We start from the raw sequence: 17,544 nt of genomic DNA, 5'->3' as shown, positions 1-17,544 counted from the left end.
AAATGTTTTCCTCCAACCAAAAAAGTTTTTCATTTAAGACTACTTAAATATCAACTTATGAAAATAGACTTTTTTTTTTTTAATAAAACTGTTGATGTTCGCAGCTTTGGCACTTACGAACGATTCCTTTATCTCTGAAATACTTAAGATGATGCATCAACTAAAGCAGTACTTTGAGATGGAAAGAACAAACTCGAAGCTCTCAGATTTCAGTCTGAAAGCTGCTCGCAACTATAGCATGTTAACTGGTGGCATTTTCCTCCATAGACTTATCTTTTTTACCAAAAGCACAATGATAGCTTGGAGTGCTAGGTCTGGAAATTCTGTATTAACAGGGATAGGAAGCTAACTCACGTAAATATATTATTCGGAATATTTTTCCCCTGCTTAAATTACTGGACATACTTGTCATGCATTTGTGACCAAAAAGATAAAGCAGATCAAAGCTGCAGATTTCACCAGGAACTTTTTTTAAAAACAGTAACCAAGATTGAAATATAACTATCAAGATAAACCATTCAATCTGTTGCAGCTAAATGGAGAGTTACTACAGAGTTAAAATACATACACTTTCAACCGTGGGATCCACTCGAGCCCTTTTCTTCCTAGGAGGCTGGGGAGTCTCGCTGGTACTGCTGCCTTCCCCAATTCCAGGAGCTACACAAACAAAAAACAGCTATTTTGTTTGTAGATGCATTTTATATCTACACTAACAATAGTTTTTCTACTGACATTTTCACTAAAGGACTTGTTTGACTATACGCAGGTCTCAAACTGCAGATGAATTCATTCTTTTCAATAAAAAAAAAAAATCATTTCCCCTCCTGAAACATCCCCTACATTGATAACTTGGACACAAAGATTACAGGTTACAACGCAATATATGTCCTATTGCAGACCCACTCTTATGTCTTCACATCCCCACTATATTACAGCATCTGAGCCTGCACAATATTCCATGCTAAAAGAAAGAGAACCCAACACCTGTGTAATCTAAGAAAGAACGATTCTACTGCAGAACTGGTATATGCAAACACTTGGTGTGGTTTTTAATTTGTAAGCAGTCTTGACCCTGACAGACATTTCCATTTGTATGTTTTTAATGCTTCCACCTGGTTAACAGCCTAAAATCTGAAACAAAAGTTACTTCATAAACTTAGTTGGGCAGATCGCCAACCAAGTAAATGATCATAGCCCCACTTTAATTAGAACTATAGCAATTTACATCAGATGAGTATCTGTTCCAGTAGATCTTCCATTATGTACTGAATAAACTATAACTTATGAATAAAAATATGCTTACTTTTCTGTTTGTTCTTTTTTGTTTTCCTGCAAAAATGGAAACACACATTATTTCAAGTCTTAAGGTATCAATAGAAATAAGTCTGAATTTTTGGGGACACCTATACACAAAGATCTCTAAAAAGTATTTAAAAAGTTAGTCAAGAGGAAACTTGAGCCAGTAAACCCAGGACAATGAACAAAAGCCCACCAACCCGCTTGACTATATAGCAAGAAGAAACTAACAAAATAAAGGAAGGTAGAGGTTGTCACTAAGGCACTGTCATTTACTTTCTCCAATATAAATATAAAGGTACAACCAACGAGGCTAATGGCAACAAATTCTAAACTGATAAAAGCTATTGGTGGTATGCTCTTAGCACCATAGTTAATCCTATGCCAGCTTTTTCCATTTAATAAAACATTTACAAGACTGTTTTGATTGGAACGGTAGTATAAAAGTACGTAAGAACATAAAGGCCGTACCGGGTCAGACCAAAGGTCCATCTAGCCCAGTATCCTGTCTACTGACAGTGGCCAATGCCAGGCGCCCCAGAGGGAGTGAACCTAACAGGCAATGATCAAGTGATCTCTCTCCTGCCATCCATCTCCATCCTCTGACAGAGGCTAGGGACACCATTCCTTACCCGTCCTGGCTAATAGCCATTAATGGACTTAACCTCCATGAATTTATCCAGTTCTCTTTTAAACGCTGTTATAGTCCTAGCCTTCACAGGTAAGGAGTTCCACAAGTTGACTGTGTGCTGCGTGAAGAAGAACTTCCTTGTATTTGTTTTAAGCCTGCTGCCTATTAATTTCATTTGATGACCCCTAGTTCTTGTATTATGGGAATAAGTAAATAACTTTTCCTTATCCACATCACTCATGATTTTATATACCTCTATCATATCCCCCCTTAGTCTCCTCTTTTCCAAGCTGAAGAGTCCTAGCATCTTTAATCTCTCCTCATATGGGACCCGTTCCAACCCCCTAATCATTTTAGTTGCCCTTTTCTGAACCTTTTCTAGGTGCCAGTATATCTTTTTTGAGATGAGACCACCACATCTGTACGCAGTATTCGAGATGAGGGCGTACCATCTATTTATATAAGGGCAATAATATAGTCTCAGTCTTATTCTCTATCCCCTTTTTAATGATTCCTAACATCCTGTTTGCTTTTTTGATCGCCTCTGCACACTGCATGGACATTTTCAGAGAACTAGCCACGATGACGCCAAGATCTTTTTCCTGACTTGTAGCTAAATTAGCCCCCATCATATTGTATGTATAGTTGGGGTTATTTTTTCTAATGTGCATTACTTTACATTTATCCACATTAAATTTCATTTGCCATTTTGTTGCCCAATCACTTAGTTTTGTGAGATCTTTTTGAAGTTCTTCACAGTCTGCTTTGGTCTTAACTATCTTGAGCAGTTTAGTATCATCTGCAAACTTTGCCACCTCACTGTTTACCCCTTTCTCCAGATCATTTATGAATAAGTTGAATAGGATCGGTCCAAGGACTGACCCTTGGGGAACACCACTAGTTACCCCTCTCCATTCTGAGAATTTACCATTAATTCCTACCCTTTGTTCCCTGTCTTTTAACCAATTCTCAGTCCATGAAAGGACCTTCCCTTTTATCCCATGGCAGCTTAATTTACATAAGAGCCTTTGGTGAGGGACCTTGTCAAAGGCTTTCTGGAAATCTAAGTACACTATGTCCACTGGATCCCCCTTGTCCACATGTTTGTTGACCCCTTCAAAGAATTCTAATAGATTAGTAAGACACTATTTCCCTTTATAGAAACCATGTTGACTATTGCTCAACAGTTTATGAGTTTCTATGTGTCGGACAATTTTATTCTTAACTATTGTTTCGACTAATTTGCCCGGTACAGACGTTAGACTTGCCGGTCTGTAATTGCCGGGATCACCTCTAGAGCCCTTTTTAAATATTGGCGTTACATTAGCTAACTTCCAGTCATTGGGTACAGAAGCCGATTTAAAGGACAGGTTACAAACCTTAGTTAACAGTTCCACAATTTCACATTTGAGTTCTTTCAGAACTCTTGGATGAATACCATCTGGTCCCGGTGACTTGTTAATGTTAAGTTTATCAATTAATTCCAAAACCTCCTCTCGTGACACTTCAATCCGTGACAGTTCCTCAGATTTGTCACCTACAAAAGCCAGCTCAGGTTTGGGAATCTCCCTAACATCCTCAGCCGTGAAAACTGAAGCAAAGAATCCATTTAGTTTCTCTGCAATGACTTTATCGTCTTTAAGCGCTCCTTTTGTATCTCGATCATCAAGGGGCTCCACTAGTTGTTTAGCAGGCTTCCTGCTTCTGATGTACTTAAACATTTTATTACCACCTTTGGAGTTTTTGGCTAGCTGTTCTTCAAACTCCTCTTTGGCTTTTCTTATTACATTCTTGCACTTAATTTGGCAGCATTTATGCTCCTTTCTATTTGCCTCACTAGGATTTGACTTCCACTTTTTAAAGGAAGTCTATCTCTCACTGCTTCTTTTACATGGTTGTTAAGCCACGGTGGCTCTTTTAGTTCTTTTACTGTGTTTCTTAATTTGGGGTATACATTGAAGTAGATTATACAGGTGGGGATTTTAAAAAAAAAAAAATGCATGCCTAACTTATGGAATTCTCTGATACAAGATAGAGGCCAAGAACTATTAGTATTCAAAAGAGATACTGACATTTATATCAATAATATCCAACATGCTGTGCAGAGGTGATACTTCAAAGTTACCTTGGATAATGTGTGTATCTTCAGTAACTACTTAAGATTTGTAGTTAGGCAATACCTGAAATACTGAAACTGGCCATCATAAGCTCAGTGCTATGAAAGGAATCCAGCTTGATAGGGAGGTTTATAAATTAGTTAAATCTCAGTCTAATCTTAGGTAAAATTGGCATGTTTTAGTACTATCACCATAGATGCAGAGGATGAGAAGAAATTTAAGTAAATAGCAATGTCAGAATGATAAAGATGTATGAAGCTAGTATGGATTGTCCTTCGTATCTGCATCATGATTGGCAAGAACAATTCACTAGCATACTCACACCATCAAAGATACTGTTCAGCACTTGCTCTACTCCATGTACCTTTTCATGTTTCTAATCTAAAGGCAATTCTTTAGACTGTTCTCTAAACCCATTACACTTCTGTATTCAGCATACAAATATGAAAAGCTGATCTGAATTGTATAGGGAAATCATTTCCATGAACACCTAGAGCAGGGGTCGGCAATCTTTGGCACGCGACTCGCCAGGGTAAGCACCCTAGCGGGCCGGGCCAGTTTTATTTACCTGCTGACGCGGCAGGTTTGGCTGATCGCAGCCCCCACTGGCCGCGGTTCACCGTCCCAGGCCAATAGGGGCAGCGGGAAGTGGCGCAGGTGAGGGATGTGCTGGCCATGGCTTCCCACCGCCCGTATTGGCCCGGGATGGCGAACCGCAGCCAGTGGGGGGCCGCCTGCCGCGTCAGCAGGTAAATAAAACTGGCCCAGCCTGCCAGGGTGCTTACCCTGGCGAGCCGCGTGCCAAAGGTTGCCGACCCCTGACCTAGAGAACTTAAGTTGATTACTTTAAATGAAAACATGGAAACCCCTTTCAACTACTTTTCTTAACATTCACAAATGCAGAATGAACCTAAAATCAAGTAAATTATGCCTAAAATCCAAAATCAATCACATACAAGCACAACTGTTTTTTAGGATATAGACAACTGCCTGTGTTACATATGCATCTGCTAGGCCAGGTCACTGGTTCAAGTTGTCTGGATACAGTCTTAAATAAGAGCTGATCCATAAGTCTGTCACATTCATATTTGCCTATCATCTTAATATATGGAGATATACCTCTCTCAGAACTGGAAGGGACCCTGAAAGATCATCAAGTCCAGCCCCGTGCCTTCACTAGCAGGACCAAGTACTGATTTTGCCCCAGCTCCCTAAGTGGCCCCCTCAAGGATTGAACTCACAACAATCTTCAAGTGCAGATTTCTAATATTAATACCATGACTTAGTCCAGATAATTCTTGTTCTGTCACCTAAATCTAGTTTGTCATAAGTGTTTGGGTCATGTTCTTTATAATGTTATGACTAACAAATATGCTCCCATACACTAAACCATGTTGTGATTTTGTTCCATACTGTAAGAGTGAATCTTCAGAAATTCAGTATAGTGTCGGGTCAGGTTTCAGTCTATTCATATTTTAAACACCAGTAAGACAATGTACACATACAAAACCTTTTTTCACAAAGGAGCCTCCATTTACACTGTTTTAGGGCCCAATCCAACATTCACTAAAGTCCAGCTGGCAATGAATCAGGCCACTAGTGAAACTGCATGTACATTGGGTTTCCCAACCAGCTTCTGAACTCTTACCCTGTAAGTGACTAGGCACTAGCTGGGTAACAGAGGACAAGCGGAGGCACCACAGAAGTGGGGAGGGTTAGGGAAGAAGAGACATTATAAGAGTTACTTTTTTCCACAACATGGGGCACATAAAATGTATCAGTGTTTTGCACATGTCGATGAGGAGGGTAAAGGCAATGGATCACTTCACTTCCCACTGAAATGCAGCCACAAACAGGGTGGAATAGCTGTCATTCCATATCAGTGATAGTACTCAGTTTGTGTGGGGAGAAAAGAGAGAAAAGAGAGAAAAGAGAAATCTACCCAAGACTACAAGTTAAATAGAAGCAGATAGGTTGAATGTCACACAATTGGAATTCTGACCAGAACACAAAGGCAAAAAAAAGTTACTCTTAAACACACCAACTAGAAGTAGAGGCCTGGGGGTCTTTATAATCCATAAGAATTGGAGCAATTGTGATAATTCAGGAATATAAATTAAAGTACTTTAAGAACCACTGCAATTTGTCAGAACAAATAACCCTCCTAGGTCTGGAGCTGTTCTGTTTTTTTGCACTATTGATAAGTACAGTACAATGCAGGTGCCTTGTGCTCTCCCATCTCTCAGATCCCTAAATTTCAAAGCTATTTTAACTATATTAGGTCAAAGTGACTTTCATTTTGCAAAGTCTAACAGACAGTGGCAGTGCATCAGGGAACTACTAAAGAAAAAGCACGATGCCAAGATCACCTCTTGAAATAGGTTAAAAAATAATTCACTAGTAATGGGTAGATTTTAAAAAAATAGCTGTTATTTCAGTTTTCTGTGACAGCCAATCTTCTGATATAGTCATATATACTGTATAAGGCTACACTAAATATTGTTATATATAGTAACTGGCAGTAGTTTAACAGCATTACAATTCAGTACAGGAAGTGAACCTCACTGTAACCAAAAGACTGAAAGGTAAATGCCATTTTAGTGACTGTCCAGAAAGTAACAGGGTTCTGGAGCCTTTTAGTGATGTTTGATTTTCAACTGAAGTCAATATTTTAAGATGCAAAATTTTAATGGGAATGTTCTAATCTAGCAGTGGGCAGAGGAGTTTGAATGGCTCGTCTTCCAGAGCTCAACCACATCTTGATAACAGAAAAAACAAAGCAAGATTTCGTTTTCAGACACTCAACATTAAATAGTTTCACTTCACAATAGAATGCTATGCTCCCATTCTGCCAGTGGAACAAATTATGCCACTTGGCAACAAGATCACTTGCCAGTGAGTCAGCTCAGAAATGCCAACTTTCAAACAGCTTGAAGTGTGCATGCTGAGAATTGCTTCCGACCATGTGAGCTTTCAGAACAAAGAACTGATACATGACCATAGCCCTCTGTTAAAAGGAAGTCAGAGTTTAACCCATCAGCCTTTTTAAATTCAGCATACAAGTTCTTGCTGTAGCATTAAGCAATAATATGAAAGTTAAAGCTGGAAATTAAACTTCACATCTTAGGGACCTGAGTTTCATTATTCATGCAGCTTTACCTCATTTTGCCAAAGGACACCTGAAACATACACACATGTGTTTCAAAGGATAGGTGGAGCCTGAAGTCTGAATGTTCTATCAAAGGGAGGAAAATGTAAACAAATTCCAATTCCCAGGTTACTAAAGCTGTCAACGCAGTTGTCTTGGTAGCACTTCTGGCCAGAGCCCTAGGAAATCATGTTATTTAAAAAGAACCACAAGACTTCCCTTTCCTGACTTCTCGGACAGGTTTGCCACTGGCTCATGTGTTCCGATTCTCTAAAAGTACAGCATGTCTTTCTTCACATATTCCAAAGCACTGGCTGCCTTCTGACTGCCTGCTAGCTGTTCTAAGTGAAAACTTCTGTAGCTAGGTCAGCCATGTCAGAAGGGCAGAACCCCTGAGGAGTCCAGTGCCAGCAGCCAGAAGCCTGAAATTTTGCAGAGAAAAGTACAGGGAAGTTTATCTCTAGAAAACGTCAAGCCTGTTTTTTGATAGCGAACTGTCCTTGTCTGGCATTCTTCCCATCAGTAAGAACCAGCATCATAAAACACATTTGTACTATTAATACAACTTACACATTACAAATCATTGTATTTGATTAAAAATTACTTAATGTCCTCAGCATACTTTTCCAATATACAAACTATAGCAGGTCACAGAATAAGTATTTTAGAAATTCCTAAACCCACAGTTACATGAGACTCAATCCTTACATTCACAACACCCATCTATGAGCAAAGGCCAGAACTTAGCCCTACTGGTGTCAGTAAGAGTTTTGTCATTGATCTCAGTGACACCAGGACTTCACCCTTTGGTAAACAGGTAGCAGACCAAGACTAGTCTTCTAAAACCACCAGTTTCTAACACAAAAATAAATAAATGGAAGTCTTAAAGTTAAATATCTGCAGTTCCTTTTTAAATGGATGCACTGAATTCTCACTGAAGCATGCATATCACATAGGTTTGTGTACTTTCAATTGGCACAGTGCACACGTTTAGAAATAGGTAAGAGCTACTAGCCCATACAGACTTTTAAAAAGAATTTTAAGTAGGAGCTGCACTTTATGGAGATGTCAAAGTATGAGTCACTTCCTCAGTTGTTACCTGTGTTATCACCAGCACCTTACATTATTGCGACTTAAGACTTTAAGAGCCTATAAAAGAAATTTACAAAAGCAAGGAAATTTGGATTTCAGGATGAAAATCCTGGTGTGACAATCCATCCTTAACTCACCGTGTCGATATTGTAGGGGTCTCCAAACAGCAAACAGTATGCGCTCCATCTCGTCTGAAAAATCTAGGCACAATGGGGGTTGAGTTAAGGACAGAGTGTCAGACCTGATATTTAGCCTTTAAGAGAATCTATTTAAGCTTCAAAAATTTACCTTTTAGAGGATGTTAAAAACACATTCCACATCCCTGGAGCATGATACACATATTTACACTGTTATTTCCTTGTTTGGGTCACTGAGGAGTCAAATTTGTTGTTTGTTTTTTTTAATTAAAATTTGTCTTTTTACATTACAGGCATCCTCCAAGGATGCTACAGAAGGTAAATTCTGAGGCCTAAACAGATTAACAGTGTTACCCCTTTAAAAATGTGGTTAGATCAATTACTCTCCCTCCCCACTAACCACACTATGCATCTGCAATGCCCCTTTATTTTTTAAAATGCCAGTTATGGTTTCTTTAAAAGGAAAAAACCCTTGTTTTAGTAGTGCAATTTGAGAGGATATAGTTGCAATTCTCAGATCCCATCTTCACTATCTGGCTTAAGTGGTCTGAGACCCACTGTTCTGCAAATATCTGCCCTACAGTCCCAGGCACAGTGTTGGGATACTATCATAGGTAAAAAGAACAGGAGTACTTGTGGCACTTAGAGACTAACAAATTTATTGGGGCATAAGCTTTTGTGGGCTAAAAACCACTTCATTGGATGCATATTAATATTAAAAAATATATATATAACACACACACACACACACACACACACACACACACACACAGAGAACATGAAAAAATGGGTGTTGCCATACCAATTCTAATAAAACTAATCAATTAAGGTGGGCTATTAACAGGAGGAAAAAAAAACTTTTGTAGTGATAATCAGGATGGCCCATTTCAAACAGTTGACAAGAAGGTGTGAGTAACAGTAGGGGAAAAATTAGCACGGGGAAAGTTTTTACTTTATGTAATTACCATACTCACCAGCAACCACACACCACAGAACAAAAACACTAACCTAGTCTTGTTAGAGTTGGTATGGCAACACCCATTTTTTCATTACATACATCTCTCTTCCTACTGTATTTTCCACTGCATGCATCCAATGAAGTGGGTTTTAGCCCAAGAAAGCTTATGCCCAAATACATTTGTTAGTCTCCAAGGTGCCACAAGGACTCCTTGTTCTTTTTGCTGATACAGACTAACATGGCTACCACTCTGAAACCTGTCATAGGTAAATGACTTCTCTTCCTCCGTCGCCATCAGAAGGGGACAGGGAGAGTTTCTGCTGTTGAAGGAAGCAGTGGTACATCCAAGCTGCTAATTGAAGAGGAAGCGCCAATGGTGCTGACATAAATGAAAAGCGTTGGAAGAGCAAGTTCAGTGCAAGAGGCACATGGACCTTATGCTGGAAGGTACCTTTAATATCATGAGATTAGGGCTCTACCAAGTTCATGGTCATGAAAAACACGTCACGTACTGTGAAATCTGGTCTCCCCCCGTGAAATCTGGTCTTGTGTATTTTTATCCTATATGATACAGATTTCACGGGGAGACCAGCGTTTCTCAAATTGGGGATGCTGACCCAATAGGGAGTTGCAGGGAGGTTGCAAGGTTATTTTAAGGATGGTTTGCAGTATTGCCACCCTTACTTCTTGGCGGCCGGAGAGCAGCGGCTGTTGGCCAGGTGCCCTGCCCTGAAGGCAGTGCCCTGCCAGCAGCAGCACCACAGAAGTGAGGGTGGCAATGCCACCCTTATTTCTGCCTTCAGAGCTGGGCTCCTGACTAGCAGCTACCGCTCTCCAGCTGCTCAGGTCTGAAGGCAGGGCTGTCACCAACAGCAGTGCAGAAGGGTAGCAGTACGGCAACCCCTCTACAATAACTTTGTGACCAACCCACAACTCCTTTTTGGGTCAGGATCCTTACAATTACAACTATGACATTTCCAATTTTAACAGCTGAAATCATGAAATTTACAATTTTTAAAATCCTCTGTCCAAATTTACCAAAACGGACTGTGAATTTGGTAGGGCCCTACGTGAGATGAATGATAGCATCAAAAGCCAGCTCACTATTCCAAGCACATCTTCCTTTTTCATGGATCCCTCTTAACAATCTGAAGATCCATCATTGATGAACTATTTCCCACCCCAAAATGAGATGCTCTTATCAAGAAGGTTTAGGAGGACAGTTAACCTACCTATGATATAAGCGTCCCAGCTACCATGGGACACTATCAACCCCAGTTTCTGTTCTAGTGGCAACAGAGGAAGAGACACATCCTCCTCTCGGACGCTGTTTCAACTGGGAAGCAAAGCCAGGGCTTGAAAATATGGTTTCAAAATTACACAATAAGACTGAGGCTCTTAAAAAAAAAGCCCACACCAGAGTGGTGTTTCTGATGTGCCTTTAGAATTAAGAGTGAGGGGGTTAGGATAGCAACTTTGAATTTCATTGCTTTTCTGAGAGAGTTAAATCTTTAGGGGTCACTCCTGCTCACTTTACTCTCACAAGCCATCCCAGCAAATTCAGCTGGGACTTGCTCACCTGAGTAAGGCTAGCAGGATCTGGTCCCTAACATTACCATTAGGGGGTATTCAATACCATGCAAGTTGGGGGGGGGGGGTCAGAACTCTAATCTCAAAAGCATGGATACATATATTCATGATTAGTAGTCATAACCCTGTTATGGTCACAGAGCAACACAGAAGCGCAATTGTATTCTTACCAACTTTACTGTCCATAGTATCAAGTGCACTAGGCCCTTCAACAGAAACACTAGCTCCTGTCAGTTTAAATCTATTATGCTAACTTTTAACGGGGTTCTACGAAATGTCTAAATAACGCTTTTGACGTCAAAATAAAAGATCCAAAACAGATATATATTTCATAATGTTAAAAAATATCCATAATCATCATCAAAAGAATGATACAGGACCTAAAAGAGAGATCTGAAACTGCCATCAAATGCCTTTATTTTTAGAAAATGGTGTCAAAACTTAGCCAGCTCTCTCTCTTGACAAAGACCAAAAAGCAAATCAAGCTAGGAGCTCAAAGTATCACATTAGCAATGAATACCTTCAAAAATTAATCAAATCCACTACCTTCTGAAATAAAATATTAAATGGTACATTGTGGATATGAGTCTGGAGCGAATGTTGCCGATTCACTCGAACATTAAGTGACTGGACGTAACTGTGTCTAGATAAGGCCACAATCCTAGTCACTAAAACCCTATGGATGGAACTGAAGATCTGTTGATTACTAGTGAAAATACATTTGTTTTCTAACGAACACTTGAGCTTGGGTCTGGGTGTCTTAAGCTTACAATTTTAACATGCAAAGCCATTTTTGTTTTAAGACCCACACACATACTTAGCATTATTTTTGTCCAAAAAAATAGAATAGTTAAAAAAAAGAACAAAATGCAACCTGTAGTAAAGAAGCTAGTGTTTCGTGAATGGCAGAATATCACACAACTTCATTTGCATCCTAAACCGTGCTTTAATAAATACACACCATGAAGGAAATATGCAATTTATTCTTTTGAGCTACATCCCTGTCTTCAAAGATTCTTTATCACTGTTTGTGTGACCAGGGTTGATGCTGCCATTTCATGGGGAATTAGCAGTTTCACTAAGATCTACCTCGTGAGATATGATGTGCCCTCGTAACTTCTGTTCAGTAATTTAAGAGGAATGGTATGTAAAGACTGGAGCAGAATTTAAAAACAAGTGCATCCAGTCATTTACTTTCAGCAACACGTGGATCCTGCATTAGTGAACAGTGCACTGAGAGAACGTTTTGCTGGATAGAAAAATATTTTTTGTATCAACAGAAACACTCCATGTTTATAAACTGAAGTTTCTTTGAATTTTAAATGAAGATTTTGCACTTTAAATTTAACCTCTGGAACTGCACAAAAGAGTGCTGCTTAAAATTTAAGTGTAATGACTGACAAGCAAAGAAATTTAAAAAAAAGCTTCTTACACTTCAACATTTTTCTGTTGCAGACCAGATGTCTTCTTGCCTGGAGCAGCACCTCTCATCTTGCCCTCTGCATATTGTTCCCTTTAAAAACAAATTCAGCAACAAGATTTTACTGTAAGAGAAGCTATTCTCTTTTCTAAAAGGTAACAGTCCGTACAAAAATTTAGAGAATTTGTAGTGAATGGGTTTAAAGAAAACAGACAGAGGAAGACCCTTCATGACGGGGGGGGGGGGGGGGGGGGGGGGGAGGAAATCCAACTACTTACAAGATTGAACTTCATTATAGTGCTGACCAATCATTTTTACCTACACATGGACACCCAACTCTCTCCTCCCCTCCCCCCCCCCCAATATTCATAATTGTGAGAAAGAAATACACAGGAGCTGCTTCAGAAAGGTGCTTACTAGAAATATTTGTATTCCAAGATGTCACTTTTTTCCAGACCAATACAAAAAAGCATTCATATGGATGAATACATTTAGACCCCATCTTATAAAAAAATTAGTCTTCGATAAGAGGGCATTACCATTTTACAAGATATTTTAGGTGACTATCACACAACATATGCCATCAACTCAATTACATATATACACATATCTGTTTTATTTTCAAAATGTAGTTCTGAGAAACCACAAGCAATCGCCTTCATTTAAACCCATTTTACCCTTTTCCTTGCAACTTAAAATTCACATAGCTTTTAATCAAAATCTGAAGTATCAGGAAGACAAGGAGTAGCGATCCATTTGGCTGAAAGACTATGAAGATAAGGACAGGTCCATGTTAGAAGTCTGAAGACACGCACAAAATAAAACAAACAGGGAAAGAGGACAATATGACTAGCACATTCCTTGAAATCTAAAAAACCCACCTACTCCCCTGGAGATTTATTTCTTGGGCTGAAGCTCTGTAAAAAGGAAATCATGATAAGTCAAATCAGTCTATCACAAAATACTTACTGATTGGCCTTTTGAAGTTCTTTCTGTTTCTGCAGATTCGTGTCCACGTATTTGAGCACTCTGCTTTCTGGAACCCATTCATCCCAGCTGAAAAATTAAATTACCATTCAAAAACACTACATAATTAGATTCTGTTCCCAATAATCAAAGACTTCACAGCATTTGAGACTGAATTTTTGCTTCTGTGGTAAGTCATGAACTGGCACAATTGAAAGTGTAAGTTACCAGATAAAAATGCATTCCCACTGATTGAAGCTCTAACCATTTCTCTAAGACAAAGTGAAATGTTCAGTCTTTCCTGCAGAGATTGCCAATTGTGAAAGACTCCAAATCTTAAAATTTCTTTAAATTTATTTTAAAAAGTCCAATTTTTTTTAAAAAAGGGCTACACTTACTATAACATGGGAAATCTGCAGCCATAATTAATTTATGCAGCAAGATAAATTTACTGTATCTTTTCCAACATATTTTATAGGTGAACAAATTCAGCAATAAGATCTTACTGTAAAAGGAAGAGCTCTGATTTCTCTCTGTAAAGGAAACCAAGATGGCATGAACATTTGAAAAATCTGAAGTAAATGATTTAATATAAACGTATGTTGGAGAAATTGCCATTGTAAGCAAGCCAATTCCACTTTGACAAAGAGCAGATAATCTTTCAGCAATTTGACGAATATTTTAAATTAGAGGCACATTAAAAATGGCCATGTGAAATTATGTACACATTTTCCAAAATATCTCAAGTTATATGTTTATTTATACAAATTTGTATGTAAAATACAGAGCTTTGTAAATTAGAGTTTCTCCACCTTGCATTTCATGGTGAAGTAATGATCTCATTGCAAAAGTTGTCAAGCTTAGAATGCCAACATGGTAAAAACAAGTTCACCATAAGTCTTCAAGATTCTTAAAGGTAAGTTTAGTGTGCAAGTATTACAGAAAACAAAAATAAAATACATCCAACTGTACATATATTAGAGGCTATATATTTAGGATGAGGCCTTGGTGAAGTATGTAAGCCACTTGATCTTTGCTCCCAAAGCTTATGTTGTTGCCAGAAACCCTCAATAGAAGAAAACTGTACAACTGTGTGAGAATGTATTATACTATATATGACGTGAAAACGACTTACTACTAAGGCTTGTAAAAAACACTGGAAGCCAAGCAGTTTAAAACTCATGAATTATAGAGAACCATAGCTTAATTATAAAGTCATAAATTAAAAAGCCATACAGTCCCAGTTGTCTAGATGTTGCAGCAATGCCACTTTTAATGTAGATAATTGGAAGCTTGGAAAAGCAAGAAAATAATCAAAGGCAAACAGTTAGTGCAAGTGGAGAAAGACAAGAAAAAGTCATTTGACACAGCCAATGACACCCACCACTACCTATTAAATAGAAAAGAATGGATTTTAACTGATCCTTAAGAGTCAGCATGAATTTAGCAGCAGGCACAACCGTTCAAGTTTCAACTTGTTACACAGGCGTTTACATGAAGACACTCCTTTGGCTGTTCACGGCTTTGGGGGAAGCTTTTTGAAGATACTAGATACCAAAACATGAAGTTTAACTTGGACCTCACTACATGCCAACAAAAGCAAACAATTACGCCTTGTGTCCCCCACCGTGCCTTTTTCAGAGCATATGGCAGCAATGTTCACATGAACCAAAATGAGACTCTGAAAACTGCTGTCTCTGAAGGAGACTTAGAATTTGCAGCTTTTCGTATTCCATCAGCTGCTAAGGAAAAACAAGTATTTATGACTCCTACACTCAGTGTTAGACTGTAGAATACAGTTGAACTGAGCAACAAAACTGAGGGCAGTCTAGTATCCCCCTTTTGAAAATAAACACACATCGCAACCCACAAGCACCATGTGGATGCTGCATCAGGATTGTTCACAGAAAGTTGGTGACCAAGAATAGGAACAAGTTGTAATCAAACTTATCAATGATGCTGTTCTCAATCCTTGTTGCTCACCCAAAAAAACCTCACAAGAAATATACTCGGAATTCCAAAAGCAAAATGCTCACAGAGACTTTCTAATCTTTGGAGACATGAAAGAAGTTTTAATTCTTGAGAGAAGAGAAAATTCTAAAATCTCATTTTTACAAAAGGAAAACCTTGTACAGCTTTAGTACAACCTTCCTTTACCCCCGACATCAAGCATGTTGCTACCCAACAGACAGATGGAATAGGTGAGGCTTTCAGTCTCTCCTGTACCAACTTAGGGCACACACCATCTCATCTATTCTGAGAGCAGCCTCCCTCCCCTCCCCTCCCCGCCGCCACTAATCCTACTCCCTTTTCCACCGCTTGTTGTATTTGGTTACGTAAATAGAACAGATGGAGTCTTTGACTGGAGAAAATATTGCTCCACTGTTCAACAAGCCGGGGTTGTCCCATATCCCAATATACAACAAAAAGTTGTATCCTATATCTTCAAACCTAGAAAACATGGAAACAGTTCTTAAAATGGGTAGGCAGTGCACTGGACTGCTGCAATAAGGAAATCTAGTTAATCTACTGGCACTTTGAGCAAGTTTGACTAGCCAACTGATGCACCAAAGGAAATGTGCCTTTAAAACTAAACAATTATTTGAGCAACATTAGCTTTGTGTTATGCCAGGCTCTAAATGGCTAGGCTTCACTGCAATAAATTGACTTTAACTCAAGTTAATTTCTGAGCTAATGAAACATCTTCAATTGACTTATGCTTGGGAGCGTCAGTCCATTAAGCTAACACCAGCTTGGGCAATCAATAAAGGAAAATTAAGTCTTGTTTTCAGAGACTTACTACTTACTTTTTATTCCAACCACTGTAATGTATAAAGTATTTCACTTGTTTGTCCTTTATGGCAACCTTTACACACTGAAATAAAGAAGAAAGTTGGGTTAGCAATATGATTTCAAAAAAAATCTCTGGAAGTCTGGCTAAAAGCTTTCAGTCTAAATACAAAGATTTCTGTGCAAGCCACTGAAGTATTTGGCAGCAACGTCACTACAGAATAGAAATTGTCCAGCAAAAGATACATTATTAGTGGCTTTGTATTTCAGTTAAATATTTTTCGTGTATCAGAAGGGCTATATAAGCAGAACTGACTGACACTCAACTACCCATAGGTTTTTTGAAGGGCTTAATAACTTCCTTTAGGAGGAGAGCAAGAGACAACAATCTGCTGACCAGAAGACACAAGGAGCAGGTCACTTTAATCTCTTCAGTACTCTCTGGAAAGCTAACCAGAAGCCAGGTTTACATAGTGAATGACTCAAGGCTTGTCTTCACTACCACACTGCTGCAATAGATGCAGCGGGTGTCTATTAAGCAGGTCTAGTAAAGACCCGCTAAAGCTATAGCAGAGGGCTCTCAGGTCGACTCCAATATTCCAGTTCCCCAAGAAGAGTAAGGGAAGTTGACTAGAGAGCGTCTCCTGTCGACACAGAGCAGTGAAAACACCGTGGTAAGTTGACCTAAGCGACATCGATTCCAGCTATATTATTCACGTAGCTGGAGTAATGTAACTTAGGTCGACTTACCCCAGTAATGAAGACAAGTCCTCAGTATCATTGTTCGCATGCATACCCTTATCTCAGTTAGTTACAGGACAGGAAGTTAAGGAAATAATATTTTGGATTTCTGCAGCCACATAGCAAGCTCTACATTCAGCAGTAATTGTTTGCAGTAGGTACTTTTCAGGCTGAAGAATTTCTGAAGTGAGAATAAGCTAAACTTTGTTATCCTTATACTAAACTAAGGAAACCTAAGAGAAACATTCAAAGTCCTGAATATCTGATCAAGGTGAAGATAAACTGTTGTTACACACTTTAGCTAAGTTAGAGTACAGTGTTTCCACCCCATGAAGGTAGTGATGCACTAATCAAGTGCTCTCAATCTACTTTTTGATAAGCTAAACAGATTGAGCTCTTTAAGGGTACGTCTTCACTACCCGCCGGATTGGTGGGTAGCAATCGATCCCTGAATGCGCTCTCTGTCGACTCCGGAACTCCACCAGGGTGAGAGGCGGAAGCGAAGTCGACGGGGGAGCCGCGGCCATCAATCCCGCGTCGTGAGGACGGGAGGGTAAGTCGATCTAAGATGCGTAGCTGAAGTTGACGTTATTCTCGTAGCTGAAGTTGCGTATCTTAGATCGATTCCCCCCCCCGCCCCCGCCCAGTGTAGAACAGC

At 39.2% G+C, this 17,544-nt stretch overlaps 1 protein-coding gene across 4 annotated transcripts in view; it reads right to left on the bottom strand.

Moving 5' to 3' along the window:
• Positions 1–17,544, bottom strand: part of MORF4L1 (mortality factor 4 like 1) — a 42,082-nt gene that overhangs the window by 12,040 nt on the left and 12,498 nt on the right. The window contains exons 3-9 of one of the 4 annotated variants that reach the window (XM_008170504.4): positions 16,163–16,230; positions 13,862–13,888; positions 13,359–13,445; positions 12,402–12,482; positions 8,422–8,484; positions 1,304–1,329; positions 569–657 (exon numbers count right to left, since the gene is read on the bottom strand). In XM_008170504.4, the coding sequence (XP_008168726.1) occupies positions 569–657; positions 1,304–1,329; positions 8,422–8,484; positions 12,402–12,482; positions 13,359–13,445; positions 13,862–13,888; positions 16,163–16,230 (441 nt within the window). The remainder of the gene's footprint in view (positions 1–568; positions 658–1,303; positions 1,330–8,421; positions 8,485–12,401; positions 12,483–13,358; positions 13,446–13,861; positions 13,889–16,162; positions 16,231–17,544) is intronic. The other 3 variants (XM_042856535.2, XM_005300680.5, XM_042856536.2) reach the window with 3 other exon arrangements.

This window comes from Chrysemys picta, chromosome 10, assembly GCF_011386835.1.
Source record: "Chrysemys picta bellii isolate R12L10 chromosome 10, ASM1138683v2, whole genome shotgun sequence".
Classification (NCBI taxonomy): domain Eukaryota; kingdom Metazoa; phylum Chordata; order Testudines; family Emydidae; genus Chrysemys; species Chrysemys picta.
Note: the sequence above shows the minus strand (reverse complement) of the source record. Positions and strands in the feature narration are given on the sequence as shown.